Below are 19448 nucleotides of genomic sequence, written 5' to 3'. Positions count from 1 at the left end.
TAAACCTCCTACAGTGACCTTACTGGTTTCATAACTTTCTCCCAGCCTTGAGCAACTTTCTCCCAGTCTATAGGATCATAGAATAGTTAGGGTTGGAAAGGACCTTAAGATCATCTAGTTTCAACCCCCTGCCATGGGCAGGGACACCTCACACTAAACTATGCCACCCAAGGCCTCATCCAACCTGGCCTTGAACACCGCGAAGGACGGAGTATTCACAACGTCCCTGGGCAACCCATTCCAGTGCCTCACCACCCTCACGGTAAAGAATTTCTTCCTTATATCTAATCTAAACTTCCCCTGTTTAAGTTTGAACCCGTTACCCCTTGTCCTGTCACTACAGTCCCTGATGAATAGTCCCTCCCCAGCATCCTTGTAGGCCCCTTTCAGATACTGGAAGGCTGCTATGAGGTCTCCACGCAGCCTTCTCTTCTCCAGGCTGAACAGCCCCAACTTTCTCAGCCTATCTTCATACGGGAGGTGCCCCAGCCCCCTGATCATCCTCGTGGCCCTCCTCTGGACTTGTTCCAACAGTTCCATGTCCTTTTTATGTTGAGGACACCAGAACTGCACACAATACTCCAAGTGAGGTCTCATGAGACCAGAGTAGAGGAGCAGGATCACCTCCTTCAACCTGCTGGTCATGCTCCTTTTGATGCAGCCCAGGATACGGTTGGCTTTCTGGGCTGCAAGCACACACTGAAGCCTGCTCATGTTCATTTTCTCATTGACCAACACCCCCAAGTCCTTCTCTGCAGGGCTGCTCTGAATCTCTTCTCTGCCCAACCTGTAGCTGTGCCTGGGATTGCTCCAACCCAGGTGTAGGACCTTGCACTTGGCATGGTTAAACTTCATAAGGTTGTTATTAGCCCACCTTAGCGTACCAACCGAACCACACAGCTTGGTGTCATCGGCAAACTTGCTGAGGGCACACTCAATCCCACTGTCCGTGTCACCGACAAAGATGTTGAACAAGACCAGTCCCAACACCGATCCCTGAGGGACACCACTCGTTACCGGTCTCCAGCCGGACATCAAGCCATTGACTACAACTCTTTGTGTGCGGCCATCCAGCCAGTTCTTTATCCACTGAGTGGTCCACCCATCAAATTGATGTCTCTCCAATTTAGAGACAAGGATGTCATGTGGGACAGCGTCGGAGGCTCTGCACAAGTCCAGGTAGATGACGTCAAGTGCTCTGCCCCTGTCCATCAGTTCCATAGCCTTATCATAGAAGGCCACCAAATTGGTCAGGCAGGATTTCCCCTTAGTGAAGCCATGCTGGCTGTCACCAATCACCTCCTTGTTTTTCATGTGCCTTAGCATGTCTTCCAGGAGAATCTGCTCCAAGAGTGCCAGGCACAGAGGTGAGACTGACTGGTCTGTAGTTCCCTGGGTCATCCATTTTCCCATTCTTGAAAATGGGGGTTATATTTCCCTTTTTCCAGTCATCGGGGACTTCACCTGACTGCCATGATCTTTCAAATATGATGGACAGTGGCTTAGCAACTTCATTTGCCAGCTCCTTCAGGACCCGCGGATGGATTTCATCAGGTCCCATGGACTTGTGCACATTCAGGTTCTTAAGATCGTCTCAAACCAGATCCTCTCCTCCAGTGGGCCTAGGGTCTTCATTCTTACAGTCCCTGCGTTCTCCCTCCAAGACTTGGGTGGTGCAGTCAGAGCCTTTGCCAGTGAAGACTGAGGCAAAGAAGTCATTGAGAACCTCAGCCTTCCCCAAATCCCGGGAAGCCAGTTCTCCCGATATCTTCCGGAGGGGGCCTACATTGTCCCTATTCTGTCTTTTATTTGCTACGTACCCATAGAATCCCTTCTTGTTATCCTTAACATCCCTAGCCAAGTTTAATTCTAACTGGGCCTTAGCTTTCCTAACCTGGTCCCTAGCTTCCCGAAGAACATCTTCCCAGGCCGTCTGTCCTTGCTTCCACCTTTTATAAGCCTCTTTTTTCCTTTGAATTTTCCTGAGCAGCTCCTTATCCATCCAAGGAGGTCTCCTGGCCCTTCTGCTGCACTTCCTTCTAGTTGGGATGCAACACTCCTGAGCTTGTAGCAGGTGATCCTTGAATATCAACCAAGAGTCTTGGGCCCCCTTGCCCTCTAGGGCTGTATCCCATAGAACCTTCCTAAGCAGGTTCCTGAAGAGGCCAAAGTCTGCTCTCTTGAAGTCCAGGGCAGTGAGCTTGCTGCACGCTCTTCTCACTGTCCCGAGGATCTCTAATTCGACCATCTCATGATCACTGCATCCAAGGCTGCCCTGGAGCATCACATTTCCAGCAAGCCCTTCCCTGTTGGTGAGCACGAGGTCAAGCATGGCACCTCTCCTTGTTGGCTCCTCTATTACTTGCAGAAGGAAGTTGTCTTCCACACAATCGAGGAACCTCCTGGATTGCTTGTGCTGGGCTGTACCGTCCCTCCAACAGATGTCAGGGTGGTTGAAGTCCCCCATGAGAACAAGGGACTGTGAGCATGAGGCTTTTCCTGTCTGTCTGTACAGAGCGCTTCATCCACAGATTCCTCTTGATCAGGCTGTCTGTAACAGATCCCCACAGTAATGTCCCCCATCGCTGTTCTCCCTTTAACCCTGACCCACAAACTCTGTTGACTGCTCACCCGTCCCCAGACAGAGTTCCATACTCTCCAGCCTATCCCTAACATAAATAGCAACTCCCCCTCCCCGCCTGCCAGGCCTGTCTTTTCTAAAGAGTCTGTAACCTTCCATTCCAACACTCCAGTTGTAGGAGCCATCCCACCATGTTTCTGTGATGCCTACTATATCATACCCCCGTAGACATGCACACATCTCTAATTCCTCGTGTTTGTTCCCCATGCTACGGGCGTTTGTATAGAGGCATCTGAGCCGAGCTCCAAATGAAGCAAGCTCATTGGCTGGAGTGGCTGGAGTATCTCTGCATTGCTCCGAGCATTTATTATAGGTGCTGGGAACTGACTGGATGTGTTGGGATGGAATGATGCCCCCCTCCCCCAACACATCTAGTTTGAAGCAACCTTGGCCAGTCTGACAAGCCTCCTACCAAAACTACTCTTCCCCTTCTTTGTCAGACCAGCTCCACCAGCCCCTAGTAGACCTGGCCTACTAACTTGGGTCCCATGTTCAAGACACCCAAACCCCTGACTATGACACCATCCTTTTAACCATTTATTAACCTGGCCAATCCTCCTAGCTTTTTTAAGGTCCTCCCCTGTATCCTGGAGAATTGACTAAAAGACAATCTGAGCTCCAGAGCCCCTAACCACCTCTCCCAGGGCTCTGTAGTCCTTCTTTATGTTCTCCAGGCTACTGCTATCAACATCACCAGCACCCACATGGATCACTGAAAGCAACCTTATAAGATGGTTCTGTATATAAAAGGTGATTAAACATTTTTGGCTTCAGGTACCTCTTTTAACTACCAAATCAAAGAGAGTAAGTTAAGGAGGGATATCAAAATAAGGATTGGTCCATTTTAACCTTGTTGCCCTAGATGCTGAAGTAATGGATACATTTTTGACCAAGGCCTGGAGTAGCCTGTACTTGAAGCCAGGTTATTCCTAGAAGTTCAATCCTTCTCTTGTCATTTTAAACCCTTTCTTAACTTTGTATTCCATCTGTTCACCAAGAGCCACCTATTGCTTACTTGTACAAAACATTTTGAGTAGCTTGACCAGCCAACCTGTGGAACAACAGCTAGGGCTGTGGGGGTGTTAATGTATTAGGTGCATAGCATTTTTAGGTCTTAGGTATGTATGATAGAGGCAGCTCGTTTGAAAATTGAGACATACACACCAACCATGTGCAAATTTTCTGCCTTCCTGACCCATTGTAGACTGAGAACTACTGCTAATAAGACCCGGTACTTTCAATAGTTTGCATTTTGTAGTATGCATTTTTATGAGACATTAAAATTACTCAAACTAATACTATTCATCGAAATTTAGGGAACTTGTGAGAGAGAGGTGCTAATGCATCTGGCAACAGAGTAGATGATTAACTCTATGAACAGTGACAGCTGAAAACAAAATCTAGGACTCCTAGCACATACTCCAAGTTCTAAATATTAAAAAGTGAATGATAATTAAATATTCCTTTCCTCCTCCTTGGCTTTTTTTTTCTGGCATTAGAATTATAATATTAATGACAAGTTATAATAATATTTTTCCCATTGGAATGAAACACTTACCATGTAAGTCATGATTTGGATCTGATCTGTTTTCCACAGTTTAATCTATTGTTGCTCTCTAAATATGAGGTGAATTCTAAGACTCTGTGACTGTATCTGTACCCAAATCGCCCTTTAAACATATGCATGTTTGTTCCTGTTTGTTAACATTAATGTACAATGTACGTATATGCTTTTCTATGTTGTCATAATTTGCAGAAAAAGGGCCCTTACATGTTTCCATTTGCTTAGATAATGAGCTATATTGAGTGCTAAAGCTAAAATAATGACATACTTAATATAGGTTTACTATTAAATACATTCTTAAAAGGATTCTGTTACTCTTAAGGGAAACTGAATTGTCTGTCTGAACTCTGAATTTGATTGTCTTCTCCCCACACCTTTTAGGACCTTGTTTCCTGAAAGTGGACGTTTGAAAAGAACAGAACAGCTGATGATGACAGCAAATGTTGATCCAACTCTGCGTCCTTTTCAGCTCTCCATGTCGCAATTTAGAAATCTGTGCAATACATACAGGAAAATGTGTGATGAAGACCCTTGCCTTTTTGTGTACAATTATAGAGAAGAACTAAAGGAAAAGAAGACAAGAAAATTACTTAAAAGTACTGAAGAGACTGAAGAGGAAAATGAGCTGTAACAGCTGTAATTGCAGCAGACTGATTTTTTTATTAGTTTTAACTCCTTAAGCTAGAGGTGTTGATTCAGTAAAAGGAGGCTTATATATTCCTACATCTCTGCAGGGTTGGAAGAATTACTTTTGAGAAAGTATTGGAGAGAAAGGGCTTTCCCATTTTATTTATTCATTCCATTCAGCTGCAGACATAAGTGAAAAGACAGTCCAGTTACAAGGTGCCTACAGATTTTTTTTACTTCAGGGGAATGGCTAGAACACATACCAAGAACAAGGTATGTTGTAAGATGTGTAATTAAGTTGGGATACTTCCGAAATAACTGAGTTCTGTATGAACGAAAGTGCATTATTAAAATGTAAGAAAAAATACTTTTCATACTTCAGCATGTAGACAGTATTTGGTGTTTTGTGCTCTTTTTATCCTGGAACAGCCTACTGTGCAGGGTAACTGAAAAAAACAAAAGCCAAAACTCCTGTATAAATATACTCAAGTGACTGGCTTACAGGAGGATAAAGTGCACAGATTGTCTCAAGGTCTGCTAATACTCTCCTCATTTATGCAAAAGCAAAGAATTTGGGATTTAAAGCTGCAACTAGGGAAAAGCAGCACGATAAAAAGTAGAGAACATGGCTAAGTACAATACGTATTTGTCTTTTACTGTACAGGCTGGTATAGAAAATAAAAAATACAGTCAAATAAAAGATTACAGGCCAAGCTTTGTTTTTGTATTTACACATATGTATAAAGTATAAACAGCATCTTAAAACTTACAAAAATGAAATTCTTGCACTATTGTGCACTAAAACACATTAAAATAACTTAATTCTGCTTTAAATAAAGCAAAAATGAAAACCAAAGAACTAAAATGCCCAAGGTATTGAAAAATTCATTTTGCAATGCTCCTTCCCATTGTAAACCCTTTTGCCACTCACTAGCACCTTTTCCACATTACTTACTTAATCTACTAATGAGGCCATCCTTCCCCTCCCCTGGAATACTACATCATCTTAATAACTGCTTGAAAGGGATAAACTAATTTACAGACCTTGGCTAACTTAATCTATTTTTGAACCACAATAAATTAAAATAACTTACGAATCCTTTACAGCTGTTTTTGTGGAAAAATGTCTTAGTGCACAAAATCAGAGAGAAGTTTTCCTGCAGCTTCCATGAATTTACTAGTTTTAAAGCAAAATAAGTTTGTTGAATTTTATGTGGACTTCAAATGAATATTTTAAATATAGTGCTTAGAAAGCTAGGATTTCCCGTGCCTCTCCGCAGCTTCATAAAAACAGTCCTCATTAACTACAGATGTTAAACTCTGGACACTAAATTCTCTCTCTAAAATAGAGTTCAGATCCAGATTTGCAGCATCAGAGTGACTGTCGAGGGACTGGTGGCGTTCTTGCATTGCCATTAAAGTTCCCCTGTTGCGCTTTGTGCTGTTTACTTTTCTCTTCACTGGGCAGAAATGGCCACGCACGAGCTTTGGATGCTCGTGCATGTCTCCTGTCTCAAAGCCGTCTCCTTCCTCATTTTCAGCAGCCAGATCCCGTTCAGAGTCAGTACTTGGCTCCTCTGAAATTTTCAGACGTTGGAACTGTATTTCAATGTCTTTTGTAGGGCTGCCCTTCTTTAGGTTTTGATAGTCGTCGTCGTCATCATCATCACTGAGAATATCAGATTCTTTGACAAGAACATTAGAAAAATCAGATGCACAGCTCTGTACGTGTTTATCGAGAGATGAATTTTTGGGCTCCTGTATGCTCTCAGTGGTGTGGCAACTGCTGCTCTGAGTACTGCTGCTCAGGCTGCATTCATCAGAGTCCTGGAAAGTGCCCTTCCCTGGATCACCATTCCACTCACTACTGGATGAATTCTTCAGTACCTTCAAGGGCCTTGTGGAAGCTGTGCAGAAGAAAAAGACAGGTTTATTTTTGCAGCAGAACATCAGGTGGTTATACTTTTTGTCTCAATCACCCACTTACAATTACAGTGTACATAGTCTCATTTGATAATCATCCCGGGTCCGATGTGGCAGCATTCTTTGCTACTTTGTTAGTTTTTTTTAAAAAAAAACGTTACTTTGCCCATATCATACAGTGCGATCCCATAGAGTTTTCATTCCACCTACCCCAGGGCTCTATGCTTGCCTTCATGTGTACTATATACAAAATCTTCCAACAATTGTAGTAATGATTTATACACTTATGCAGGAAAGCAAGATTGAGTCAGGCACCTCAAGCACTGAAGGGCCAGACTGTAGGTGGAGGTTGAGCTGTCCTGGTTCCTGTGATGTTAAGAGGATTTTATAGACAACTGATCAGATGGCAAACTTGAAATATTAGTAGCTACTCATTTAACTAAAATGTTTAAAGCCTGTACTTAATTAGGGTATCTGCTGGGATGCCAGTTTAGTGCACTGAAAGGCGCAAGACTCCTGCATTTTGCCAGTTGTTTTAGCTCTAAATGTTTTCAGGGCTGAGTTACAAAAGGGAACCCAGAGGAAAGAACACTAACACTGCATGCTAAAGGGAGTCTGTTTCTTCCCGACACAATTAATTTGGGCGTTATTAAGTCTTCCCTTAAGACAGCTAATGACACAGCACAGTGGGGGGGGGGGGATGGAAAGCCTGCTTATCTCCTCTAGCCTTTGCCATGCACTGAGTGGTGGTGAAATTCTACCATGACACACTACAGTCATGGTAATAATTGCAAACCTTCTGCCAGTGCTGGAGAACAGACTCCATTTTTCACTTTGAGAACACATTTCTTTCTTACCCAGTTTGGCTGTTGCAGGTACACGGTTCTTGAGTGGGACAAGGCGATCTTTACTTGTTTTCTCCAGTGGTAGCTCACATTTTATGTGGCGTCTGAAATTCTCCCGCAAAATAGAACGGATCACCTTCACAATGTTAGTCTTGTTCTCACAGTCACTGCAAGTTTAAGGAAACAGATAATTTTCTCCTCTAAAGAAGACATTATTAGCATAAAGTTTGCTTGCCTTCTTTCTGCTGCCATGCTTTAGTGCAGTGGGGTTTTTCAGTAACTTACTTTAGTAGTGGTTTTGCAGCTAACATCTTTATGTCTTATTAGGCATTTCACACACTTCAAGATCTTAGTTACTTCCCCTTAGACAAATAGCCCGAAAGGTAACTTTATACCAAGGGATCACCTCTTAAGTGGCCTTTGTCAGAAAGTAATTTCTGCTAAGCAGCTGAGAATCTGATAAAAGCAGTTACTTTGCCCATTTCATACTGGAACTTACGATCATACGTCTGTGCAGATTTCTGACACTGGATCACTGTGCCAAATTCCCTCCCATTTCAAACTGTTACACTTTATGCAGTTAAATGCTGGCATAGTGCCTGGATTCAAGGAGAGATGCATTGGAAGTGCTGATGCAAGGGTCATGACAGGGGAAAATATATACGTAATTTTTTTTAATTCCATTAATGTGATTCATCAAATACAACCTTCATGTAAAACTTACCTGCTGCACAACTGAAAAATTGTTTCTGGCCTGCCTTCCAGTTCTGACTTGGTGTGAATCAGTTCCCAGATACAGCTGTTCTCTGTTCCTGCACATGGAAAAAACTCATTATTTCTGTATATACTTCACAAAACCTTTGTCATTAGAAAGATGAGCATAGAGCTCCTTCACTCCTGAAGGTGGTGTTAACATAGCCATGGGTGGATCCACAGAAGATCTCACTCAAGATGGAACCCAAAGGAAAGTCTCCTGAACTCTCCTGTTGCAGCAGCCTAGCGCTCCCTTTAAAAGGTGCTTTCTTGGAGAGTTGCTTTCCCCATTCTTACTGCTTCTTGCTGCTTTCCAGCCTTAAATGCCTGCTCCAAGGTGCACAAAGCATTGAATTTTCCTCTAAATACCTAGTGTCACCTTCTACAGAAGATACAGAACTGGATAGGATAATAAAGATCAACTCAAAAGGGAGAATAAAAGCGCAGCCCTCTACTACCACAAATTACAGTCATCTTTCCCACATTTGGAGGAACAGAAGGGTCAGCCCACACACAGTGTGAGGGCATCACCAGGACATCAACCATGGTAAATCACCTTCTGTTCATGGGATCTTTTCATTGTGGATTTCCATTCTGTCATTCCTTTACATCATGTTGCATCTTCCTGAACTTGCGGAAGAACCCAACATACCAAATGAAGAAAGTCTGTTAATGTATCAAGCTCCCCTGCATGCAAGACACAACAGCAGATGGTATTTTCTCCGCACCTGCCTGTTTCCAGAGGCTCCAGAAAGACATATGGAAGCAGCAGTATTACAAATCCCAGAAAAGCATTCAGTGCTAAAGTATTCAGACCAAGGGGATTACCTGCTGTGTTCCCCAGTCGAACTTGAAGAGCAGATAAAGGAATCAGCCAACGAAATTTAAATGGATCCAAGTCACCATAATTATGTACAGCACGAACATTGGTAGGCTGCAAAAAGAAAAACAACCAAGGATATTCCCCAGAAGTAAAAAAAATGGGTCTCTTTTTTTTAATTGCTCTTGAAGACCTGCCTCTGAAGAGAAACTAAACTCATTAGACTTTGGTACCCTAATATGTGCTTGCAAATGTAGCTGAAATAGTGATAGACACAACATTTGGAATTTGTAATTGCTTCAACTTTTAAAAGCACTTGTTTTTAACGGATAAAAATAATACTTTGCATATAAGTACTACTAGCGAACAAGCCTTCCATGAAGGAACCCGCAGACTGTTGATTAGCAGAATACATTAATCATGTAGCTGCTGCTGCTACTTTTAGAGCCCCTCCGTCTGTTATTATAAGCATGGAGCAGTACTTCACCACTGGTACTCAGAATATGCAACCTGCTACTTGACTTCAGCATTCCAGTTTTTTAAATGGGGGACAGAGGAGGTTATGTTTATAATGCCCCTTTTCCTTCCCTTCCAGGGTGATCAAGTGTCTATAAACAGAGGTTTTTAGCCAATGCACTATGTTAAGGAGGCCATTATAAATGCCATCTGAAAGAATTAATGATTCCTACATGGCAATGTTTCATATTCCACCTGACAAAACTAAAATGGGGCTCATGCAGAGAAGATGCTGCTGCTTACTAAGTAACAAAAAATATTTATGGGTACGCGGATACTGACGCACTTGTTCTGGCTGTGATAAGTAAAATTCCAGACTAGTAAGGGAAGGTGGTGTCACCACAGTCACACCCCCTTCAATGCTGGTGTTGTCCATCACACACTGCAGTAGGATCCTGTGCTTAAACACCCACCACCGCCACTGATACCTGACTTACCATTTTCTTTTTTAGTTTGTAGTTCTCCTTATACACCAGTATTACAGCCCTCTTAAAAACTAAAAAAGAAATCAGAAAAGGAAAACTTAATTACAGGCGTAATATTCAATGAAAATATTGTCTCAGAGAAGCTGTTTATTGTAGTCATGGGAATGTGAAGGATGAGATAAGCAAATGGATTTAAAAGCACCTGCCCTGCATTAGAATGACAACTAGGTTTTTCATCCTACACTTGTTCATGCAATGGCAGTATTATTTCCTCAGTTTTTGTTCCGAACATGTAGGATTAAGCCATTCTGCACATTTATTCTGAGATTAGCAGCAACCTGTCTCCTGTAAGTCTTCACATAAACAAATATAGCAGATGTAGGTTAGATGTAAAGGTTCAGATTTCGTTTTTGTAATCAGAAGGGCCTATACAGCAAGAGAATGCCATGTCAAAGGACACTAAGCCTGTTCTTCCTGCAGTTCTGCATTTGTTTTGTTGGAAACTCAAACATCCAAATTCCTACTTTTCCATCTGCAGGAATTCTCTGGCTTCCATGACATCTGACTGGAGCGGCTCACTAATGTTACCTAATCTCTCAGCTTCCAGGGAGGCTGGGACATGTTGTCTCTCAGCTGTAAGGAGGAACAGAAACATGGGGGCACTGAAGCTGCAGGAAGCTAGGGGATGGCTCTACAGAGAGTACCAGAGTCCAGATTGGACTTTAGGGCAGTATAGCCCTGCTTGTATATCCCTGTTTCCTTCCAGTGGAAGAGGAGAGAGGTATGATGATATGCAGTTGTCATCCCTATGTGAAGCCTGGATGCAACCATAGCAAGCACAGCATTAACCCTAGAGCTTGTCAGTTTCCTTCAGTTCCATATTAGGTACATTTTCTAAGCTGCCCACATAAGGTTTAAAGTGAGAATAAAATCTGGTTTCCCAAGTGGCAGATGATCAGTCTAAGCTAAGCATCAGGCCAGAGTCCTTTCATTCATATGTGTCCTTCTGGGAAGTGTCTGGCGTACACAGATCATCAAGAAGCTCATCCAAGGAATCTGGCAAGTAGTTACTGTTCTGTTAGAAGCAACCCATCTCCAACCCATCATGCTTCTGAGGGAAGAAGTGCGTGACAGCCCTGAGAAAGACAAACTTGTGTCTTGTCAACCTGGAGTTGTTCTGTCATCGTTTATCCAGTGACATTTTGGACAAGTGCCTAAGATGTTTCACTGGAAGATTCAATTACTTAGGTAATTATTAAATTATTAATAGCACATATACTATTAAATAAAACTCTTGTTTGTATGCTGTCATTTCCACATCCATTTTTCAGTAAATAACTGCAGTAATTGTAAAGCAGAAGTTACACAAGAGTAGAATAAACCATGATTTTTCTACCAGCCTCCTTCCTAAGCTTGGTTTAGCAGATTGCTCTAATGACAATATCGCCTCTTGAAAATCACTGCTTTCCACACTTTACATATAGGCAGGACAGCAGCTGAGCCTGGCTCACAAAGCAACCAGCAACAGCGAACAAATGAATGGAAACTTTTCTCATATTAGCAAATACAACTATGTACTTTTTCAGATGTAAGTCTGCCCTAGATATCACATGGCTACAGGGAAAGGAGCTTGTGGCTTTCACCTTGTTAGAAGATTTAATGTGGCAATCTTTCGATTTGAAAGAGCAGAGAGTCATTAAGGAAGACACTTACCAAACACTGTAAGTTCAAGATCTTTTCTTGCTTTGCCCAGCGATGGGAAAGGATTCAGCCAGGAAACTGTGGAGTGCATCAGAAGTTCTCCCATTGAAAGCTCTGTCACCTATATTAAATTAAAACAGTAGATAATATGTGGGTGAAACATTAATGAGTATATATCAGTAACTTTAAGGATCTATATTTTCTCTATATATGTACAGAGAGAAAGGCAGAGAGATCTGTACTACAGAAGGATAAGCTTGAGTAATTCCCTTTTTAAAATAGGTAACAGCTGTAAAAAGTAATAGCCCCTAAGCTATGGAACCTGGATAAAAGTTCTTACTATTAATATCTTAGAAGAATATTAAGTACATCGGATGATCTGTCACTTACATATAGCCAGTTCTGAACTGGCTGATTTATTAGCTGTAAGTATCTTTAATTTCTATAGAGTAATTAGTATTAATGACACTGCCAATGGCAGAATTAATGGAGGTCTTGTACTCTGGGGCTGCTTTCTTCTGTAGGACAACGCGACACTGTGAAGAATCTCCCAGGCTGTCAAGTTTTGTTTCTCCATAAATCATGAGATACCAAGCAGCCAATGGGAGCAATTTGGTGCTTTTACTAGGAGGAAATAAAACCACTGACCCAGCATCTCTCATATTTGATCTCCACCTTCATGGATTTCATCTGCTTATAACTGTTTGATATAAATGGCTAAGTTGAGACCTTGCTGCCCCAGCTCTGGGAGATGCGTGCACAGTCTGTTTAACTAACGGTTTTTGCTCTGACAAATACCCATGGATGCCTCAGCACTGGAAGTGTAGAGAATGAGAATAACAGACCTCAATGTGAAATCCCTTGAATTGCCATTTTCATTTATACGGGTGGAAAAAGTATCTTAAGAATTCTGTAGCATAAAACGTGAATGCCTTGGGGCATGGATAATCTCTGCAACATTTGAGAAGATTTTTCCTACTGAGAACTATGTCTACTCCTGCTTGCAATTCTTGTCAGTCCAGAAGGCATCTCTGGCAGCTGTCTGAAAATTTTACCGTAACCTACTGACAAAAAGAAACTTGACAGGCAGATATGAAATAGAAGTTAAAATATTGAAGGAAAATGGAGGAAGCCCAGCACAAGTAAGTTGACAAAATCAACTTCAGGGAGAGATAAAGACCCAACGGCAAGTGAGATGAATAAAAAGTGCTGTTCCTTCTCTTACCTCCTTCTCTGTTCCACTTTGATCTGCAACCAGTTGGTCAAATACAGTGCCATAATCTTCATATATCTTCTGCATCTCATTGATGTGACTTGCTACTTTTTCCATTGCCTTCAGTGCTTCTACAAGGTTTAAAAATTTCATAGACAGCTATGTAATTCAACTGTATTTTCTAAACGTGACATTTTTTTATTGAATTCCACTTGGGGCAGGCAAAATGACCCAGTGTCCCCAAGGTTTGGTGGACAGTATTTTCTCTTGGCAACAGTGAAAGAAATGCTTCCTGATCTGAGTAAGTGAAAAATGCTCATGTGGTGTCAGAAGTGCCTGGAAAGATTTCAGTAGTATTCCAGTGATAAGCCTCAGATGTTTATAGCAGATACTTATAGCAACATGATAGTAACCACACTTAAGTTTTGCTTCTTGTATATATTAGGGCCATTTGGCTCACCACAGAATGGAAAAGGAAATACAGTGCTAGATTGTACAAGTTCCTTATAGACGGTATATATAAAATAAATGCTGGTGGCCAGGTTTTGTTTAATTTTTGGTTTTGAAGCAAGAATGATGCTAGAATTCATTAGACTTCTGTGTTAATTTAGAAAGGAATTGGACAAGATTTCTCTAGTCCTGCCAGCTCTTAATTGACCTGCAAATAAGTTACCCCCAGCTTGGTTGTAAGGGCAAGGGAACAGTATTAGAAATTGCCCTTAAAGTCAGTAACAGCCTTGTGACTTTTTGCTGACAATGTATTTTGCTTGAATGTATTTTGTTAAAATGACAATCAACCATAAAATAGATCTCTAGACTTTCATCTACCAGGTGCCGACAGACCTGAACTGTAATTTGCCAGGGTCAAGTCCCAAGCATCTGAGCCTAGAAAAGCAATCAATTCTAATATACGTTAGACGAACACGTCATTCTACACGGGAAGACTGCAAAGCTTTGACACAGATCTCCTCTATGCACGCAAGAGTCACAGCCAAACCTCAAACAACTAAAATTTCCTTCTGTGGCACTCTTCAACTTTGAGTTCAAGAACTAAGTAACAACCACAAGATGGAGCTTTGCTCAGTGTTTCCAAGTGGGAAAAAAAGCAACACTGAGCTGACGTGCTCCTGTGGAGGAAGTGAGGGGAAAGACACCAGTCCTATTTGCCATGGCAAATCCTAGTCATATCTACTTCTCAAAGAGACCTGGACATACCAAGCAGGACTTTTTTGCTATAAGCATGAAAAAGCTACTTCTTATTTTTAAGGAGAGAGAGAGAATTTCCTCTAGGTTTTGACAAGTCTGTGCTATATAACAGAATGGCTACTGCATCTTTAGAATGGGCTAGAAAGAAAACTTTAACTCATATTCATTCCTGTAGAAGAAAAGAGGAAGTTACCTGTCAAATGATAGTGCTCCTCACTCTCGTTGTCTGTCAGAGACACCAGCTCTTTTAAAAGCAGAGGATATTTCAGCACTCTCTGAACAGGCTTTATGAGATACGACTCCAGTGTAGAAGAGTGTTGCTTTGTGGGATTTCGGGCATCCAGAAAGGCCTTAAAGGCACTATCTGTTTTAGCTAGAAGTAAATAAAAGAGTTGGTCAGTTGAACATGGAAGTCAGAATCACAGAACACCAGGTTGGATGGAACCTCAAAGACCATCTGGTCCAACCTTTCTTGGCAAAAGCACAGTAGACATTACAATCATTTGAAAACACAGAATTGCAACTTGTAACCAGCACCAAAAGCCTCACCATTTTTAATAGATGGCTTATAAACTAGTTTACACTATTCATTTCATAATCATTTCCTGCATTAAATAACATATATGAGGGCTAAGACAGCAATTATATCAAGGTGAGATTATTCTTCAATGTAATTTTTCCACCACACTGCAGTGGATGGCAGAGGAAGTAACTTATTCTACCATTTGTTGCTGCTTTTTGGAGCATGAGTTGGATCTGCAAGCAGGACAAACTTGTGGAAGATGTTTCTGTAGCTATTCAAGCTACTGCTTGGATGTTACAAAGAGGATCTTATCCCTTCAGTTCTGCAGAACCGCAGATCTTAGCTATTTCAATGGAAAGTCATCTATTAGTCCTTACTTTTCACCAATATTGTCTACAAGTCAATGAGATGTTACAGTAGTTCTCAGCAGTTTAAATTCATGCAAATTAATTACAATAATTAAGAAAATAAATTACCTCTCTCAAGAACTTTCTGAACTTTGATGTGGTTTGCACAGAAGCCGCTGTACAGTTTAAAGTGGTCAGCATAATACAGAAAGGAGCCTCCAAGGGAAAAAAGCAATTTCTGAAAACACAATCAAAATATTAATTCATTACTAGAATCCTAAATAAATATTCAGGCACATAGCACACAGTCTCAGTGGTGTGATTATCTGCTCTTTCTATATATATATATGCTATATTTTTTATATGTATATATACTTTACATGAATACACTACTAGCAGTAACTCCATGACGTTTCTGTATTTCTCTGAATGTAGAGTTCAGCCTATTTAGTCAAAGCCTGCAATTTTCTCCTTTCTGCCCATACAGGTAACACCACTGCAGACACTTTGTCTTACTGTATCTTTCGGGCAGCACAGGAACAAAAATTAACAGACACATAACAGGATATATTGTGCTGGCAAAAAGCATGAGCAATAGGAAGCAAGGCATAAAAGTGCCAAAGCCAGAGGGGACAGTGTAAAACAAACACAGAGGATTGCTTTCCAGCTGTTTTCCTTCTTTCATGAGATGGTAATCACAGGGCATCTCTGATGTTCTGGGATGAAGTAGAGGTTGGGAAGATGTGGGAGGGACTAAGTCACAAGGGAGATGTTTTTAGAAAACTGCTTCACAAAGCAAAGATAAGAAAGAGGAGTAGTGAGGGAGGAGGAGGGAGAGAAGGAGAGCAGCCCTCTCCCTCTTTAAATCAATGTTTGTTCCACAAAAGGCGGCAAGTCTCCAGGAGACCTGCCAACAGTCTTATCCAGTCCCGAGCCACACATGAGGAACTCATGCAGCGTTTAACAGTAAAAGCTCCCAGACAGTAGTGGGTGAACTGGGCACAGCTGCGAGGAGCACCTGGCAGGGCAGAATTCAGCACAGCAACATAACCTTTCTACAAAGGAGTTCTGCATCATAAGCATTGCTAGTTTGTAACATACTCAAAGTCTACTCTGCATCTTCTACGTTTCATCTTCTGCCATGGCAAAGAGGAAGATAAAACCATGACAAAATGCACTCTCACAGCTGAATAGATGTCTGTAATCCTAAGTAAAGCTTTAAACATAAAAGCAACCATACGAAAATTAAGAGCCCTTAAAGCCAGATTTCACGAACATTTGCAGGCATACCACGAAGTATTAAATGACAAAATATTTACCCGGAACTGGGATGGTGTTTCCAGTGCATTAAAGTCTGAGGATGAAGATATTCCTTCTTCAAGGGTCTCCAGAAACACCTTCTGGAAATTCAGCATTTCCGGCAGACTGCCAAACAAGGACTCCATCTGTGAAGAACATCAGGCTATGAGGGACAGCACTTCATGCACCTAACACTGGTCTTGAGAAAAACAGTCCCATAAGGAGATGTGCACACAAAGAGGTTGCAAAGGCCAGTAAGGTCTTCATTAATGCTTTTCAAACTGTATTTTTATTAAAAAATCCTTACAAAAAAAAGCAAGGATTGCTCAGCAGTTAAGTCAGAAGAACAATTACCCTTTAGAGTGACTGAAGCACCAGACAGAAAGGCACTGACTGATGTAATTCCTATTGTACTCTTTGTTGTTTGCTTTTCCTGTCATGCTCTCAGCAACAAAAAAACCAAGTGGCAAACTCTTAACCCATAAAAAAAAGAAAAGCACATCTTTCAGTTTTTCCCTCACCTCATCCTGGGTAAGGAAGGTTTCATTCTGAAGAGGCTCCAAGTATAGCTCAAAGAGGCAGCTCAAGTCCTGCAAAAGAGAGAACTTGTTCACTTTTATGTAACCATTTGAAATTGTTCTTTATGTGACAGCTGTGGGATAGGGGTAATTTTGGGGAGCAAACTAGAGATGCTCCTTTTCTATAATAAACAATACCTGCATGTCATTAGCCCTAAAGTGATTGCTAAATTGGACACAAATTGATTTGAGTAATGCTTTTGTTTCATCCTTAAGGCTTTACAGCTTGATTATAACGAATTATATTCAGAATAGCATGAGGAGAAATGTTACAGATGATAGCTTTCTAAAGAGTCCATGTATACGGACAGCACCAAATGTCTTAATCAGGTATGTTAGATAAACCACATAGATAGCCACTCATTTAATCTTCAGCAGTACTATTCAGGACACCTAACATTTTAAAATCCTATTAGTTATTAAAGTATTCAGTTATGTTTTCAGGGAGGATGTGATCAAGGGCTTTTTCAGTCATTTCTTCAAAGAATTGGTGCCACTTCTGAAGACTTACTATCCCACATCAAAGCACGACACCAAAGCTAGCACCCACCAAAGGGCTCTCTGGCGCTGAGAAGGGAAACAGCAGAAATTCTTATGGAGGAGTAACGAGCATCTCCCTGAGAATGCCACAATAAGTATGTGCAACGAGTATGTGCCAGGATTTTGCGTGGTGCAAAATTTCCCATATGTTAGTGACCTCCAGGGTCATGTCTTTCTTCAAGCAATTCCCCTATAATAAACACCAGCTGGACATATGTGGGGGTTCATGTTCTGTAATACTTCCTCGACCTTTTCAGCATATGGCTGCATTAGTGCACTGATGGAGGTACTAACAATAAAAGCCTAGAAGTGTTTTCTCTTTTTCCATATACATTATTGCAGTAAGTACTGTTATCTGTAAGCATGTGTTTTGACTTCCGGTAAAGTAAATGATTCCTCCTTTCTGATGGTCAGTGAATTCAATGTTTTTGGGTTTTGGCATCCAGTCACATGAATTTGGGGTTTACAGAAAGAAGAGATATATATCTAACAAATCATGGACTTATCAGGGCTGAAATAACATACATGTGATGCTACAACCAACTGGAGTCGTGCCTTTTAGTTGTGCTGATTAAAAAAAATTTGCACCATTTTCCACAATTAAACTTTTTTTCCATTTTGTAGGAGAATATTCTGTTCTTCTACCAGATTTATTTTAATCTTGAAAATTAGGGAAACATCCCCTGGAAAACCCCTATGTTAACATATTGCAGGTATCTACTTCCCACAAACTGCCACTCTCCAATATCAATACAAATTGACTAGACTTAAAGGTACTAGATCAAATCCTACAGCCTTTATTACAGGAGCAAGGCTGTTGAAAACAACAGGATAAGCAGACTTTATAGATTATGACCCTTGTAGAGGGCTGGTTATATAATGGGTAAGCATGAAAATGTTAAGACCATCGTAAATCATGGTCAGCCTCAAAAACAAGGCTGTAGGTAGCCAGATTTTATTTTACTTTTTACCTTAACATAAGATTTCTCAGTGTCCATAAGTTCTTGGATGACTTTCCTCAATCTATCTGCATCAGAAAGGTGGCGAGCCAGTGGCCGTGGTGGTGGGTCCTGGTTGTCCTTCTGTCCTTCCATACTGCTTGTTTGGACTTCTTGGAAGTTTCGGCACAATGCACTGATCTGTTCTGCGCTCTGTTAAATGAGAGGATAGGGACAAGCGCCAATGTTTTAGACTACAAGCTGTACTACAATTATTTTTTAATTCCTCAAATTTTGTTCATGTTCCAAATTCAGGGGCCAGAGCACGCCACTGATTTTTGCTAAATATGTATCCTGACAGCTCTAAACAGCTTGAATATATAGCAGATCCAGATCACAATAGTAAAATGAAATGAAAATTTTCTAGTGATTTTCCAGCACAGATTATTTTCCGTCTTCAGATACAAGCTTATGGGATGCAAAATTTGAGAGAGCACTAAGGTATATCATGTACTTTGCTTCTTACGACACAAGCATCACACTGTTTTCTATCTCTCTTATTTTGCAACACTGACTTCATAAAACAGAAAGAATTAATAGAGAAAGATCTTTTAAGCATCCATAATAACTGTTTTATTTGTCACCTGCTGCCTATATTGTGAGGTGTTTTTTTCAGACAATGAGGCATGGAGCTGAAGGTTCAGATTCCAGTGTCCTGGGTTGTCAAGTTTAGACACTTTCTCTCCAAGTAGACAAATACATATCAAGATTTTTTGCTTTCAAGAATGGAAAATGGAAAAAAAACCATTGAGATTCTCTGGAAGAATGATAAACATTTAAGAAAAAAGCCTGAAACAAAAAAAAACCCACACAAGCAAACAAAATCAAAACAAAAAAAAAACCCCACACCCAAAACACCAGAAATTTTCAAGCAAGGTAGGAATTTGAGATGGAACAACAATTAATCTGATAAGGAAAAGATAGAAAAG

At 41.0% G+C, this 19448-nt stretch overlaps 2 protein-coding genes across 6 annotated transcripts in view; one reads left to right on the top strand and one right to left on the bottom strand.

The window, feature by feature from the left end:
- TFB1M (transcription factor B1, mitochondrial) overlaps positions 1-5746 on the top strand; it is a 34125-nt gene extending 28379 nt beyond the window's left edge. For 2 of the 4 annotated variants that reach the window (XM_080615678.1, XM_080615679.1), the window contains exon 8: positions 4587-5744. In XM_080615678.1, coding sequence (XP_080471804.1) covers positions 4587-4836 — 250 coding nt within the window. In that variant the 3' untranslated portion in view covers positions 4837-5744. Of the gene's footprint in view, positions 1-4586 lie in introns of all 4 variants that reach the window. The other 2 variants (XM_080615677.1, XM_080615680.1) reach the window with 2 other exon arrangements.
- A 188-nt stretch (positions 5747-5934) lies between these two features.
- The window catches only part of TIAM2 (TIAM Rac1 associated GEF 2), a 137568-nt gene continuing 124054 nt past the window's right edge, over positions 5935-19448 (bottom strand). For both annotated transcript variants that reach the window (XM_080615675.1, XM_080615676.1), the window contains 12 exons: positions 18493-18672; positions 16925-16993; positions 16424-16549; positions 15234-15342; positions 14428-14607; positions 13041-13159; positions 11828-11936; positions 10127-10185; positions 9182-9287; positions 8325-8412; positions 7613-7767; positions 5935-6739 (listed from right to left, as the gene is read on the bottom strand). In XM_080615675.1, the coding sequence (XP_080471801.1) occupies positions 6087-6739; positions 7613-7767; positions 8325-8412; positions 9182-9287; positions 10127-10185; positions 11828-11936; positions 13041-13159; positions 14428-14607; positions 15234-15342; positions 16424-16549; positions 16925-16993; positions 18493-18672 (1953 nt within the window). In that variant the 3' untranslated portion in view covers positions 5935-6086. The remainder of the gene's footprint in view (positions 6740-7612; positions 7768-8324; positions 8413-9181; positions 9288-10126; positions 10186-11827; positions 11937-13040; positions 13160-14427; positions 14608-15233; positions 15343-16423; positions 16550-16924; positions 16994-18492; positions 18673-19448) is intronic.

This window comes from Psittacula echo (assembly GCF_963264785.1).
Source record: "Psittacula echo genome assembly, chromosome: 4".
Lineage (NCBI taxonomy): Eukaryota > Metazoa > Chordata > Aves > Psittaciformes > Psittacidae > Psittacula > Psittacula echo.
This window is presented reverse-complemented; position numbering and strand designations above follow the sequence as displayed.